The sequence below is a fragment of the Neophocaena asiaeorientalis genome, unplaced genomic scaffold (assembly GCF_003031525.2).
Source record: "Neophocaena asiaeorientalis asiaeorientalis breed wild unplaced genomic scaffold, Neophocaena_asiaeorientalis_V1.1 scaffold543, whole genome shotgun sequence".
NCBI classification, from domain to species: domain Eukaryota; kingdom Metazoa; phylum Chordata; class Mammalia; order Artiodactyla; family Phocoenidae; genus Neophocaena; species Neophocaena asiaeorientalis.
Genome location: NW_020173671.1, coordinates 1,077,152 through 1,091,943, shown reverse-complemented (window position 1 = coordinate 1,091,943; position 14,792 = coordinate 1,077,152). Strand labels below are relative to the sequence as shown.

At 53.2% G+C, this 14,792-nt stretch overlaps 1 protein-coding gene across 1 annotated transcript in view; it reads left to right on the top strand.

Moving 5' to 3' along the window:
- Positions 1 to 12,745, top strand: part of PIK3R6 (phosphoinositide-3-kinase regulatory subunit 6) — a 47,027-nt gene extending 34,282 nt beyond the window's left edge. The window contains exons 14-21 of the mRNA XM_024748479.1: positions 585 to 742; positions 3,328 to 3,438; positions 4,649 to 4,739; positions 5,034 to 5,104; positions 5,814 to 5,904; positions 7,099 to 7,214; positions 11,333 to 11,445; positions 12,012 to 12,745. Of these exons, the coding sequence (XP_024604247.1) occupies positions 585 to 742; positions 3,328 to 3,438; positions 4,649 to 4,739; positions 5,034 to 5,104; positions 5,814 to 5,904; positions 7,099 to 7,214; positions 11,333 to 11,445; positions 12,012 to 12,165 (905 nt within the window). The 3' untranslated portion in view covers positions 12,166 to 12,745. The remainder of the gene's footprint in view (positions 1 to 584; positions 743 to 3,327; positions 3,439 to 4,648; positions 4,740 to 5,033; positions 5,105 to 5,813; positions 5,905 to 7,098; positions 7,215 to 11,332; positions 11,446 to 12,011) is intronic.
- The last annotated feature ends 2,047 nt before the right edge of the window (positions 12,746 to 14,792 follow it).

Here is a 14,792-nt window from a genome sequence, read left to right as displayed (position 1 = left end):
GGGGCGGGGGAGGTGGGGGAAGAGATGGAAGGTGTCAGGAGCGGGAACTGGGATCATTCTTCCTTAGGATGTGGAGCTGGGAGAGACCTGGAGGCTTTCCGTCCCAGAAGCCACAGACGTGGGCCCTGGGGGCTGCATGTGGCCAGAGAGAGATGCTCTCTCACTGGGAGCATCGTTTTGCTTTTCTAACGGAATCAGTGGCGAGCTTCTCAAACAGGGCTCTCTCTCACACACACACCCCCTCAGCCACATACACACCACCCTTCCCAGGGGGCCGGGAATGAAGCCGTACCGGCAATTTTCCTTTTCTGTTGCCCACTCTGCTTCTGATTGAAAAGCATTGAATTCAAGGCAATACTCGTCTCTCCCCTTTAAAGGCTGATGATCATTTTTCAGTGTCCCTGGCAGGCATCCTCAGGGAAGGGGATTCCAGCTTCATCTCAGGTGTAAAACAAGTCTTCACATGGTGCAGAAATCAACGCCCCAAGAGGTTGAGTGATTTGGTCATATTCCCAAAGCTAGTTTGCCCGGGGCTGGTACCTGGGGACCCTGCGATAGGAAGAGAGTGCCAGAGAGGGCCTGACGGGTCTGCCCTGTCCCCTTGTCCCTTTGTCCCCAGAAGCCCACAGCATCCAGGCGTTCGGAGCTCGGAGAGTTGGCTGCGTTCCTGGGCCGCGCAGACCCGTGGTACGAGAGCATCGTCAACACCCTGTGCCCCGCCATCCACAAGCTGGCAGAGATGGTAGGGCAGCGGGGGTAGGAGGGCGGGAGGGAGGTGGTAGGGGGTGTTTTCTTGACCCTTGACCTCAAGAGTCAGCCCAGGGAGCCCCATGAGGGGTGAGGCAGGAAGGAATACAGAAGAGGAGCCCTAACCAGCTAGTGGCTGGAATTCACTCAGAGCACCTACCAGGCCCCTACGGGAACGCTATGGAGAAGATAAAGTAAAACATTCTTAAGTGTGTAGGCCAATTATATGCCTTCTTTTGTGAGTTTCTTGTGCTATTTTTCTCTCCAACTGCAACAGTTCATGCTTCCTGAGCACTGCCCCATGCCAGGCACTGTTCTAAGCACTTATACGCAGCAGCCCTACCAACCAGGTACTCCTGTCTGTCTACAGGCGCTATTGCCACTGCATCCCCATTTTACAGATCAAGCAGCTGAGGCACAAAGAGATTAGGTCACTTGCCCAGAGTAACAGAAGGAGTCCCACTTGGAATCAGGCAGCTTGATTCCAGAGAATGTTCTCTTAACCACAAGCCGTAGTGCCAATCCCCCACCCCCCAGGCAGCGGCGAGGGGGGCGTGGGGGGGCAAGGAGAGCTCATCTTTTATTGATTTGAAAGGCCTTCCCTTTCTGCTGTCATATGTGCTGCAGACATTTTCCCCCACTTTTTTATTTGCCTATCAATTTTGTCAGAGTGGTGTTTTTTTTTGACTTACAGAATTTCAATATTTTTACCCTTTATGATTTTTCCCTTTGGAGCCATGCTTTGAAAGGCCTTCTCCACTCCAAGATTAAGTAAATATTTACTGATAATTTCTCTAACCATCTTATGGTCTCAATTCTTACATGTAAATAACCTATCTGCTATTAATTTTAGTATGTAATTTTATTTTTTCCAAGTGTTTAGCCAATTGTCCTAAAGCTATTTACTGTGCAAACCATCTTACCCCATCAATTTGAAATGCCACTTTTATCATTTACTAAATTGTCACACATGCTTGAGTTGATTTCCGGATACCTATTCTTTCTGATTCATCTATTCATTTTTGTATAAATTAGCACTTTTTAATGTCAATGTTTGGCACGGTACATCTACCCCGTTACTCGTTCAAAACTTTCCAGACTTGGAAAGTCTTGTTTCTTTATATTTCCAGATAAATTTTAGAATCCCTTTGTCGAGTTTTATTTTTAATTCCCTTGGGATCTCGATTGAAGTTTGGAGAATTAACATCTTCAGCACATTATGTTACACTCTCTGGGGGTGAGGTATAGCTCTTCACTTATTAAAGTCTTCTTGTATCTCCCTCTTTTTCTCCCATTATATTTGGGTAGTAGTTACTGCTAGTGTAAAAGGAGGTTATTGATTTTTACATAATTACTTTCTAACTGGCCACATTTTGCTTCATTGCCTGATTGATCAGGGCATCTTCTTATATTCTAATAAAGATATCAGAGATAGGCATCTTTTCTGAATTATTACTTATCTGAAAATGTCTTTGCCTATATATGAAAGACTGTTTAGCTGGGTATTAAAATACCTTTTCCTCGAAACCTGGAGGATACTAACAGGAGAAACATCTGATGCAGGGTCTCATTTATACTCCTTTGTTGGTAGCTGTTTCCCCTGCCAAGACACATGTAGGATGTTTATTTTCCCCTGCTCTCTTTCCCCTTATAATTAACAATTTATGTGACCCTTACACTTAACTCCAAAAGCAGTTTCCACATGAAGAAAATGGAAACAGTGTGAACAACGGCAGCACTATTAGAATAAGTTCATAGTTCCTCAGTGTGAGCTTCTTGAAAGGAACGAGATTTCAATAGACCAGATGTGAAAGTTAGAAGAGATATTATAAGATTGGATATAGGTGAAACACGCTGAGCTTCTTTCCAGCTCTGATACTATCAGACATTATATAGACGTTCTGTTTACCTGAAAAACCCATTATGCTTTATAATCATACGGGGTTGGGGAAGGCCTGTAGGACATGGCACTAGTCATTTCCCAATAGCATGTAAACGTTAGCTCATTTATTAATATATTCAGATGCCACAAGAACTCAAAGAGACATCAGATCATCTGGTTCCAGCTCTCGCGCCCAAGCTTACCTGGCTAGTGAGTAGCTAATGCAAACTAGGACCCACTCCAGTCTCTCTCATCATTACTTACATTCTCAAGCATCTGGTCTACCCCAAGCACCCAGCACAGTGCCTTATACACAGAGCTGCCCAATATGTCTGTGCGTGGTTGAAGTGAGTCAGAGTCCCTGAGATGGGGATTTAGACAGTCATCTTTTGATTAGGAGCAGAAATTGGGTGGTCGGAAAGGCTTGGACTGTTGAAGGACCAGCTGGGTCAGTGTATCACAGAGGGCACGTGGGGGCTTTGGAGTTTCTCTGTTAAGAAAGTGGTGGGAATTCCCTGGTAGTCCAGTGGTTTAGACTCAGCACTTTCAGTGCCAGAGTTCGGGTTCAATCCCTGGTCAGGGAACTAAGATCCTGCAAGCCATGCAGCATGGCGAGAAAGAAAAAATAAAGAAAGAGTCAGCTCCCACAGTAGGATGGAGGAAGCTGGCTGAAGACAGTACCTCTCCCTCACTCACAGCCTCTCTCCCTGGACACGTCCCAGACCGTAGACCCCTTCATCCTGGATGCCATCACCTACTATGTTCGCATGGGCACCCAACCCATCTATTTCCAGATCTACGCAGTCAAGGTAAGCTTCCCACCTGGGGCTCCAAGGAGACCGTGGCAGCCTGCTGGATCCCAGGACCCCACAACCTAAATACCCTGGCTCCAGGGAAACAGGGGGCCAGGATGCAAGTCATAAACTCATCCAGACATTCTTGGTTGTTAACTTTCTCTTCTTACTCTCTGGATGAGTCAGATAATTATTAACTCCTAAGGCCTCAAGTTCTAGCAGAAGCAGGTCTTCTTCATGTGGAAGGTTCTCTCCCTTACCTCACATCCTCCCCTTCATCCTTGCTAGCCCTCACGTCCTACAGCAAAATTGCCCTCATCTCTGCTCCTCTCAGCCCGATTGGGTGCTTCTCCTGGGTGCCCCTGTGATGCCCTGGGCATCCCTCTGACACCTCGCTGCCACTTTGTCATATATCTGCAGATACCTGTCTCTCCCCACCAAGACTCTGAGTCCCCTGAGATAAGAGACTGTCCTTTGTTTATCTTTGAATGTCCTGCTATTAACACCATGAAGTGTATGTGTGTGTGTATGTGTGTGTGTAAACCAAAGAGTGGGTCAGTGTGGGACCGGCTGGGTGCAGTGGGTGTAAAGTTAGAGCCTGTGTGCGGTGGTAAGAAGTTCATGGCTTTGCCTCCTGGTCCCCCCACCTGCTCACTGTGGGATCGCGGTACCTTCTACCTCTCTAACATTCATTTTCCCCATCTTCAAAATGGGAATAGGGACTTCCCTGGTGGTCCAGTGGTTAAGACTCCACGCTGCCAATGCAGGGGGCCCAGGTTCGATCCCCGATCAGGGGACTAGATCCACAGGCATGCCGCACCTAAGAGTTTGCAGGCCGCAACTAAAGATCCTGCGTGCCACAACTAAGACCCAGCACAGCCTAAATAAAGGCAGAAAGAAATATTAAAAAAAAAAAAAAGGTGGGGCTGTCTCAATTGGCACAAGCTTTTCTCCTTTCTGGAAGGCAGATGCAATGTAGGAGGTGGGGCAACCATTTAAAATAGGAATAATCTTCACCACAGGGTTCCTGTGAGAATTCAAATGAGTAGAAAAATAAATTAAAAGATAGGGGAAGATAAGGGCAAGGAAGTCGGCCCATGGAAGATCTGAGGGCGGCGGTGGGCACTTGGATTAGAAGCCCGCATCCCGGGCTGCGGGAGTTGCGGGGAGCTGCCTCCGCTGGGGACGGCCTCCTCCAGCCTCCCTCCTCCCCGCCTCCCTCCAGATCTTCCTCAGTGACCTGAGCCAGGACCCTGCAGAGGACATCTTCCTCACCGAGCTCAAAGTCAAGATCCAGGACTCCAAGTTCCCCAGAGGTGGGCATCTGTCTCCCCTTTCCCAAAGCTTGCCCTGGCTCAGCTCCTCAAGGCCCGCTTCCAGAAAGTCCCCCCACCTCTCACCTAATGGTTCCCCCCAAGCCCCGTCCCACCTCTGCTGAATACCGGGCGGGGGGGGCTTTGCCCTACTGAAGGGCAGCCTGGCCCCACTAGGGTGCTGCCTTTCCATCCCGGGACAGATGCAGCTTCAGCTCCACCTCAGGGAGGTGGGGAGCCAGGGCGGGAGGGACGGGGACCTCCCACCTTCATTCAGCCTCTTCTCGTCCCCTGCAGAGAGCCTTTCACCCCGGAGGAGGGGCGTGGCCGAGGGCCCAGGGGCTGAGCTCTCCGTGCGTTACCAGAAGGTCAGTGTGTGTGTGTGTGTGTGTGTGTGGCGTGGTCAGCAGGTGGCCCGGAGGTTCAACTGGGGGGAAGCAGTTGTCAGGGACATCAGGGGGAGCGGATAGAGCCAGAGGAAACTTCTGCCCTTTTCTCGTGGCTGCCGCCAGAGTTTCCCAGCCTCCGGGGAGTTTTGCAGGGATGGGCGGGTTACAGTTGGCCTGACACACAGCCAAGGAGGCGATCTGACCTAAGGAGCAAGGCGCTGTCGCCTTGCTCAGAAATACCCTCCTCGGGCTGCCCTGGTGGCGCAGTGGTTGAGGGTCCGCCTGCCGATGCAGGGGACGCGGGTTCGTGCCCCGGTCCGGGAAGATCCCACATGCCGCGGAGCGTCTGCGCCCGTGAGCCATGGCCGCTGAGCCTGCGCGTCCGGAGCGAGGCCACAGCAGTGAGAGGCCCGCGTGCCGCAAAAAAATTAAATAAATAAATAAAATACCCTCCTCTCTAGCTGACCCGCTGTATGGGGGCGTAGTCCTTGGTCTGGAAGGCTCCCTGGGCTGAGCGTTCTGAGCCTGCGTCCTCTACCTCCTTACTGGACATTAGTGACACGGCCAACACTCAGGGCTGGGGCGGGAAGCGGGGGATGGGGGGAAGGGGACAGAAGCAGGACTGTTGACGTGGTGTCGTGTACCTTGTCCTGAGGACCCCCCTCCGTCCCCGCATCCCCCTCCCCAGGCCCTGCTCAGCCACCGCACCCGAGAGGTCACCGTCTCCCTGCGGGCCACCGGGCTGGTCCTAAAGGCCCTTCCAGCCGGTGACACTGAAGGTGAGGGGCTGGGCACGCAGAGCAGAGACAGGGAAGGACACGCACGGGAAAGCTGGGGTGCGGAGGAGAGAGGGCGGAGAGAGAAGGAGACGGGCTGAGCCAGGGGAAGGAGCCTCGCTCCCTGTCCCTGGGATCACGGAACGTGGTCGAACTCCTACCCGTGCTGGGCCCGGAGCTGGGTGCCAGGCTGCCCGGGCGAGGACCCGCCTGGCCTTCAGGTTGGTCAGCATCGAGCAGCGCTGGGTGATGCTTCTGCCGCCGGATGTGCCTGAGCTGGAAGGTGGAGGGACCACGCGGAGGGGTGTACGTGGCCTCGTGTACGTGAAGGAGACGTGGAACTTGGGAATAGCTCTAAGACAAGAGGCGGTCACAGAGCAGTGGGGTGGGGGCACAGATTCTAGAACCAGATGGGCAGGCGTCGAAGCCCAGCTTTGCCGCGTTTCCATCTGTGTGACCTCGGGTTACTTGTGACCTGTCTTCCTGCTTGTTCATTTCTAAAATAGAGACAAGATGCTAATATATGTGCACACAGTAAACTGTAGCGTCAGCCCTATCGTTAAACTTTGTTTTCTTCTGTTTCCCTTACAAAACCCCCACCCCATCCACCCCCACTCTAACTCCTGAATCTCCTCCAAATTTTCCATCACACCGTCCTGTCCGAACTTGGATCTCTAAGAACCCTCCTTTGTCGGCAGGGAGGGGTAAAGCCGGGCAGCAGTCACACAATAATGGTTTTTGACACATTATACACTGTGAGGAAAGTCAAAGAAATGCTCTCGACATGTTGGGACAGATGCCTTCCTACAGCCCTCTGTCTTACACACCATCCTGGGCTAGGTGGTCCTGCCATTCTGAGCATGCCCAGTGGCTGCAGAAGAACTTCTTCCCATTGGAGACGGGTACAGGAGAAGGTGAAAGAAAGGATTTAGGTTGGTGATGGCCGCTATGCCTCAGGATATAGAAATGTGGATTCTCCAGGGGACGGAGACGGATGATCTGGAGGGAACCGAGGCTTGGCGGGGACCAAGGTGGAGTCAGGAAGTAGGGGCTGCGCAGGGTGCGGGGAGGGGTTAAAAGGGGGCGGGGCAGTAGTCAAGGTGGGTTCGTGTCCTTCTTGGGAGGTGGAGTCTCAAGCTGCCCTACTTCCCTAGAGGCCCATTCACAGCCCCTCACCCACCATCTCATTCTTCCCAGTTTCAGGGCCCACCCACTGCCCCCCAACTGCTGCTCCAGAGGCAGCCCACACATGCCTGAACATTAGCGTGACAGAGGTTGTCAAGACCTCCAACTTGACAGGAAGGTCCTTCTCTGTAAGTACTGGGGAGATTCATGCAGGGTAGGTGGCGGGGAGCCCAGGGGGAGGGTTTCAGCGAAGGGGGAATGGACTTTTGAGCCTTTGCTGTTGAAGTGGGTCATCCTGTTGGAAAGAATCTGCTTTCCAGTCAGTCTGTTTGAAGTACTGAGCACCAACTGGCATAAGTAAGGCCCTGGAAGAGTTAAGGCCCCACCCTCCACCTCCACCTGGACCATCTGAGGACCTAAGACGTACCCAGATAGTGCAAAATGCACCCGGGTTCTGGCGTCCCCTGCACACAGCAGCTAGACTCCCAAACAGCAATGGGCCGGCCTTTGACCACATCACACCAGCTCTTTCAACCTCATCACCCTACCGCCGCCCTTTGCCCTTTGCCTTAACCCTTACCGACACTCATAGGGAGTCCCTTATTGATACAGGCATAGGACCCGCCCATTTTCTCCCTATCTGATGGCCTCTCTGGACTTCACTGCCCTACTCGGCTGGGCTTGGAGCCCGTGATCATACCTGAGCCACGTTCTTCAGACAGCCTCAGCTTCCCCACATCGCCTGTCAGGCAGACACTGCCTTTAGGTCAAGCCGCCCACTCGGTCTAATGCTCAGGTGTCTGAGTGCTTCCGCGATACCCTGCATCCACGAGGTCAGGGCCGTGACCTTCCACCTCATCCCAAGCCTTGGCATCACTCAGCCCTTTTCTCTGGACTCTTTTTCCTAAGCCAATTCCTCAAATAGCCACTGTTCTCCACTTCAGTCCATGGCCCACTTCTTTTCTCATTCCCTGGACTCTCAAAACCACGTCCATGGCTTTAGTCCAAGTTGTTAAGGGTGCCCAAACCTTTATCTCCTGCTCTGACATTCATCCCTGAGTGTCTGACTCCTGCATTCAACTAAGTTAGCATGACCTCAGTGTCCCACGACACCCCAAACCCAAGATATTCAAAACCAGAGCCAGTGCTTTCTAGTAGTTAAGAGCTCTCTGGAGCCAGACTGCCTGGGCTCAGATCTGAGCTGTCATTTACCAGCTACGTGATTTAGGCAAGTCGCTCCAGCTCTCTGTCCCTCAGTCTCGTTATCTGGAAAACGGGGACAGTAATGGTACCTACCTATCCGGTTGTTGTGAGGATTAAATGATGGTGACGTGTCAAGCTTCTAGAAGAGTGCTTGGCCAAGTCAGAGCTATATATGTATTCGCGACTGTTTTTATTTCATCCCCTCCTCCCCTGCGCCTTGTCTCTCATTCAGCAGGACCATCGTTAACCAGTCACCTGTCCCGGCAACTTTGGAGTCAGCTCAGATGCCTCCCCTTTCTCACCTCCCTGTGTCCACTGGTTTTCTCTCTCAAACACTCTCACACCTCTCTCTTCCTCTCCATCCTCCTTCTTGTGGTCCAGTGAGGTTGACCATCTGTCCCAATTTGCCAGGGACTAAGGGGTTTCCTGGGACGAATTGGTCACCCTTGGGCCAGACCTTCATCCACCCCCTTCTCCTGGACAAACTCTACAGCCTCCCAGCCAGTGTCCCCGATGTCATTCCAGTACTCCTGCAATCCACCCTCCATACCTCTGCTTGCACGATCTTTCTAAAACAGAACTCGGACACATGACTCTGTGCTTGAAATCCCTCGACCATTTCCTACTCTCCAGGGCAGAAGGGCAGAGAAACTTGCATAGCTTGGTTCCGCTTTCTCTCCATCTGCAACCCTGGCCACCCCTGCATGCACTTTACACGGGGGTATCTGTGATACCGAACCAAACCTGGGTCCTCTCGCCTGCACTCGGCAAAGCCAATACACTGACAGCGGGTCGTGGTGAAGGACAGTGCAGTGTTTTTTGCAGGGTGCCAAGCAAGGAGTCCAGGGCAGCTGGTGCTCAAAACCACCAAAGTCCCCGATGGGTTTCAGCAAAGCGCTTTTAAAGGCCAGGTGAGGGGAGGGCGTCCCAGTGTATGTGATCAGCTGGTGCGCAGTCCTCTGATTGGTTGATGGCGAGGTAACAGGGCGGTGTCACAGGGGTAACGTTATCAATCCTTAGGCGCCAGTAGGTCTGGGGGCTATGTGCTCATGGTCATCAAGTAGTTAACTTCTTCCATTTGGTGGTGGTTTTAGCATCTGTAAAACAGCTCAGGAAATGTGCATCAGATACTGTTATCTAGGTACTTCAGAGAGGAGCTACAGCAGAGGATATGGGGGAGGGGTCTGTCTGGGGAAGGTCCCGTAGTATCCTGCTCGGTTCCATTTGGAAGTGTACTGGCAGACCTTCCTCTGTGCCTTTGTTCACGCGCTTTGCTGGGCCTGAAACCCCGTTCCTCCCTTTCTCTTCCCCATCTTCCTTTCGTAACCCCTATCTCTCTTTCAAGATGAAACTCAGGTGTTATCTCCCCCAGGAGGCCCTTCCCTCCACCTCCTCCACCACACTCCCCATTCCCCACTCCCCGGAGAGCTAGGGACCCCACCTCTGTGCTTCCCCAGAGCCCTGGGGACAGAGCCACTGAAGCATTTGCAAAACTTGTCAATGACGTGATCTCGTGGCTCAGGCCGTCTTTCCAGCACCCACCGTGGGAATGGCCCACAGCAGGAGCGGGCTAGATGTTCCCTGATCATCTGATCCAGCCTCCACCTATGCAGGATCCCACCTCTGACCAGAGTTCATTTTTTCTGGGGCAGCCTGTGCACTGGAGGAGCGCTCTGACGGGCTGAGAGCTTTGTACTGAGCTGAGATCTTCCAACAGGACAGCTCTGTATTTGAGCTTCAGGTTCCAGGGTGGACCTATTTACCTTTATGTATTTCCCCTTTCAAAGTCAGTTCCTTACCGCGGTTTCTATTTTTAATGACCTCTTTAAATAACCTGGTTGTGAGCTTTTTGAAAATCTAAACTTACCACCCTAGCGAGTTCCCTTTTACCTCTGTACTGTCTCGCTACCTACAAGGTAGTTGCAAAGGTGAGAAACAAAAGCACGGAGTAATTAAGAATCACGTCCAAGGTCACACGGCTAATAAGTGGCAGAGCCAGGATGAGAACCCCGGTGGTCCGGGTGGAGAGTCTCCCGGGAGATTCTTGCACACTCTGCCCATAGACTCCTGGCCGCCAAACCCACCTTCCACCCCACAAAAGTCCAGCAGAAATGCCTGGACGTGCTTGACACCCCCGCCCCAGGTTGAGGCTTTGTTTGTCCCTCTGCTGTTTGACAGTAGGAAGATGGATCAGCCCTGCCTACAACAGGGAGCTTATGAAAAATGCCCAGGCCGGGGCTGGACTCCAGACCACTTAGATCAGAATTTCTAATTTTATGTTGTGGAAAGGTGACTCCAGGGGTTGAGAATACTTGAATGAGATGGAGGCTAATGCTCTAGAAACTCCAATGCTCTGTGGTGGTGGGTCATGCAAAGCTGCTATCCACGTGTGCTATGGGCCAGTGACCGGAAAGGCCCTCAGTGCCCCACCTGGAGCCCAGGATGCTCTACATTCTCTGTCCAGGAGGAGGGGTCTCTCGGGAGCAGCCCCCTCAGGTCACGGGTTGGAGGGCTGCCTCGGGGCTGCTTTCCTCTGCTCCTGGGTACTTTCTGGAGAAGCTGCGCAGGGCTGTGGGTGTGGAAGGTGGGAACACCATGACCCGGGTTCCCTGTGCAGAGGACGTAACTGGCCCCATGGTACAAACTGGTACAGGCTTAGCCTGAGTCATGGGGAGAGGTGGCTGTTTTCCAGACCCTCTGTCTCTGCCCCAGGGAAATAATTTTGTATGCAATCCAACACTGAGTACAGGGGTCAGGGCTTATAAAAACCCTGAAGTAGCCCCAAATTACATACATAACATGCCTGTCAAAAAGGAGGTGCTCAGGTCACTTCAGCACCTGGCAAGCTCTAACTGTAGCACCCCAGGTTGTGTTTGAAATTAAGGACAACAGGTGGGAAAAAGAACCGTGGAAATGATGGGAGAGCCAAGGACCAAGGCTGCCTAGAAGCATCTTATGCGGGTTTGTCACTACTCAGGGTCACCTGCAGGAAGAGAGGCGGGACCCTTGTGTACTGAACTGACACACACAGGACTCCAGGGTAGGCGGTGTTGGCGGGGCCTCCGTTACCCAGGTGATGCTCCCCAAGCTGTCCCTATTGCAGACGGTGACAAACACCTTCCGGTCGGCTAACGTCCAGATCCAAAGCCAGGACCAGAGGCTGCTGACACTGTTGCTGGACAAGGACAGTTGCCGCGCGTACAGGGATGTGGCCAGGTGAGGCTGGGCTCCGTGCCCCTGGGGCAAAGCTTCCCGGCTGCCGGCCCCGCCCCCGCTCTTGCCTGAGCCCCGAACGCCTTGTCGGGGTGGATCGTGGGCCAGGCAGGTATCCCTGATGGGTGTGGACTCAGGTGATGACTTATATCCAGGAAGAAGAGCAAACGATGGGCTGACCTTGGGCAGTAGCTGAGATTAAGTTCTCCCGAGATTCTTCTACAAATGCTCAGCCTGCAGCCCTCCCGATCCAACCTCCTGTGCTGGCACTGCCCCCAACACAGGCTGCCCTTCGGTGGCAGCTACGACCCAGTTAACACGACACTTACTGGTGTCCCCTGGGGAGGTGTTTTTGGGTCAGGCAGGCGCACAGGGTGACCCGTTCAGGCGTATCCTCCTCTCCGTGCGTTCGCCCCAGGCTCAGGGTACCCTTTCTCCTTCTGACTCTTCCTCTTCCCTCTGCGGAGCCCCCTTGTCTATACCCGACAGTAAAGGGGCTACGTTTAAAAGGCCCAGACAGATCTGACCCCTGAGATGGGTCTCCCGAGCTGGCGTCTCTCCGCCCACAGGTTCGAGGTTGCTCCCTGCCCAGAGCCGTGTTCTGGGGCCCAGAAATCCAAGGTGCTGGGACTCAGCTCACACCAGGAGGAGATAGAAAGGACCAAAGCCAAGGCCAAGCCCCTTCGAATGCCCATCAACACGTTCTCTGGCATTGTCCAGTGAGCCCAAAGGGGCTGCAGAATCGCTGAGTCTGAGAGCGGAGGGCCCGAGAGGAAGGATACACTACCCCACCCGCCCCAGACACTCACAGCAACGACTAGAACAAGGCTCCCTGGGGCGGCTTCCAGCCACATCTGAAAGCCAGCAAGTCCCAGGAGCACAGGGAGCTGGCCGTGGCCGGTGCGGTGGGGCAGGGCCCACACGAAGGGCCGAGGAGGCCCTGGCCAAGCTATGCACACAAAGCCCAGCTCCTTGCTCCTGTGTCCACTCCTTCGTTGATTTCCGATCCCTGCCTCTCCCACTCAAGCTCCCCACCCGGCCCTTAAAACCAAGGTGAGAGCTGCTGTCCCGTGGCCTGGGGCAAACAGGACGTGGGCAGCGGCAGCCCCTCCAGCCCAGTCTGTTCCCTTCCCTCTAGCGGGCCACTGCCCACCTCGCCCACTCCCAGGCGGGCGTCCCTCCCGGTTGAGAGGAAATGTCAGATTCAATAAATGCACACTAAAGTCTTTCTGCTCTCATCTATATCGAGCAATACTTGTGTTTTAGTAGAGAGCAGAGGCACTACGTAGTCTAACCTAATGACTCTGCTTAGGCCCAGGTAAGAGCTCGGTGAAACATTCACTGGCGTGTTCTGTCCACCTGCCCGGCCCCCTCCTCGTTCACGTTCACTGAGGGCCTCCTGATCAGAGATGTCCCCAGAACCGAGGTGGGAATGCAGGCTCATTTCAGAGGAGCCAGAGATTAAAGACATCAAAATTCTTGGCTTTTGAGTTCAGATGTTAAGTCCAGATGTTATCCAGATGTTAGGTCCATACGTATCACCTGGGCAATCCCAGGGGATGGTGGCAGTGGGATGGAAGAGTCCCTTCCAAGTTTGGGACCCAAGAGTGTAGAGGTAGGCACTTCACTTTTGGCCTTATTGCCCTGGGAGTGGGGGCAGGTCTCAGAGCACGTTCTCAGAGCCTAGGGGCATGGTGTAAGAGGGGCTGCCCGGGGGCCTAGGCAGATGGGCCCAAGAGCAAGCTTAAAGAGAGCGCCTCTGTGGGCACGGGAAGCAGGTACAGTTTTCCCCAGGTAGTTGAAAGCAAACAAGCCCAAGGTAAGAGGTGCAGCCGTGAGTGGCTACAGGGACCACAGAACCTAAAGCCTGGATGTGGACCGCAGGCACCTTGATGGACACTACGTGGCGAAATCCCTGCCCCTCAGTGGCGATCCACCCTGGACAGGTGAAGACCGAGAAGTTGATGGATGTGCGGTCCTCCACCAAAGCTGCCCCTGCGGAGCCTGGGGAGGAGAGGGACTAGGGACGGCCCTGAATGTAACGGAGATGGTTTTAAACAGAAAGTGACTGATATCACTGAATTTGAGTGAGTTTATCTGAACATGGCTAGACTTTCTTTTTCTGTCATTGGGGTTATGTAAATTGATTCATATCAATTTGGGCAACAAGTACTAGGTTCGTGAAATAAACAGCTGCAGGGGTTACCAGCTGTTAGAGTTAGGTGAGGGCTCTGGGCCTTCTCCCGCAACAATTTCTCCACCAGCTTACAAAGAAAGTACGTCATAGACCAAATTCTGCTGCCCACTCAGATATGCATCCCCACCCCCAGTCAAATTAGGTGCTCCGAACAAACCTTACTTGAAACATTCACGCAAGGACACTGGGTGGGTGGACGCTGTAAAGTGTCCATCTCAAAGTAAAGTCTTCCCTTCCAAAAGGTCTGGACTGCTGGAATCTCCGGATTCTTAATCCTGTTCACCAAGGGAGGAGATGCCTCCAAAAATTATAAACAATCCATGTGACTTGGACACCACGAATTTCACCAGCGAAATTTTGCCAATATCTCTCAGGATAACTAATGAATCCACTTCCGTTGATCTGAGATCGTTAACGTGCTTATATTCACTGCCTCTGGAGTGACTTTTGGATGAAGTGTTAGCTAACCACCTCTGGCGTGTGTATTCCCCACACGGACAACTAAGCACCCTCAGGTATCGATTAAAGCGATCCAGTACATGCATAACGTTGGCCGGGGGTGGGGCTGAGGGTGGGTGCTGCACGGGGCTGCCTGGAGGAGCTGCTGCCTCAAGGCCACCCTCAGCTGTCAGTCCCTCTCAGGGGATTGTCTCCACTGAAGAAAACTGTGTCACCTAAGGTCGTGCCTCTTCCAGAGGCAGCTCACATCCAATCAAACAGTTCTAGGCCCTGGGGACAAAAATAGCACTTTGATTCCAATGGAGACAGACAATCAACGAGATAGACCCGTGAAACAGAAACCGGTAGTGTGTCTGACAGCGATGCGTACCACGGAGGAAAACAAGCAGGGAAGGGGAGAGTGGGAGTCTGGGGAGGGGGCGGGGTTTGTCAGCGAGTAGACAGGGACGGTCCCTGAGGGAAACAGGGTCGTCCTTGATCAGGCGGCCCATGAGCAAAGACCTAAAGAACACGGGGCAGGGGGGCATATCATGAATTCCACTCTCGCGCCTCCCCAGCCAAGTTTTACTTGCCTGAAGCAGTTCAGGGATCTAACTCAGCACCGTGGGCTACGCGGGGGCCCTGGGGGTGGCCTCGAGCGCACCCTGCAGGCCTCAGCCCGCGACCCTCCTGCACCTGCGCACGTCTGGCAGGT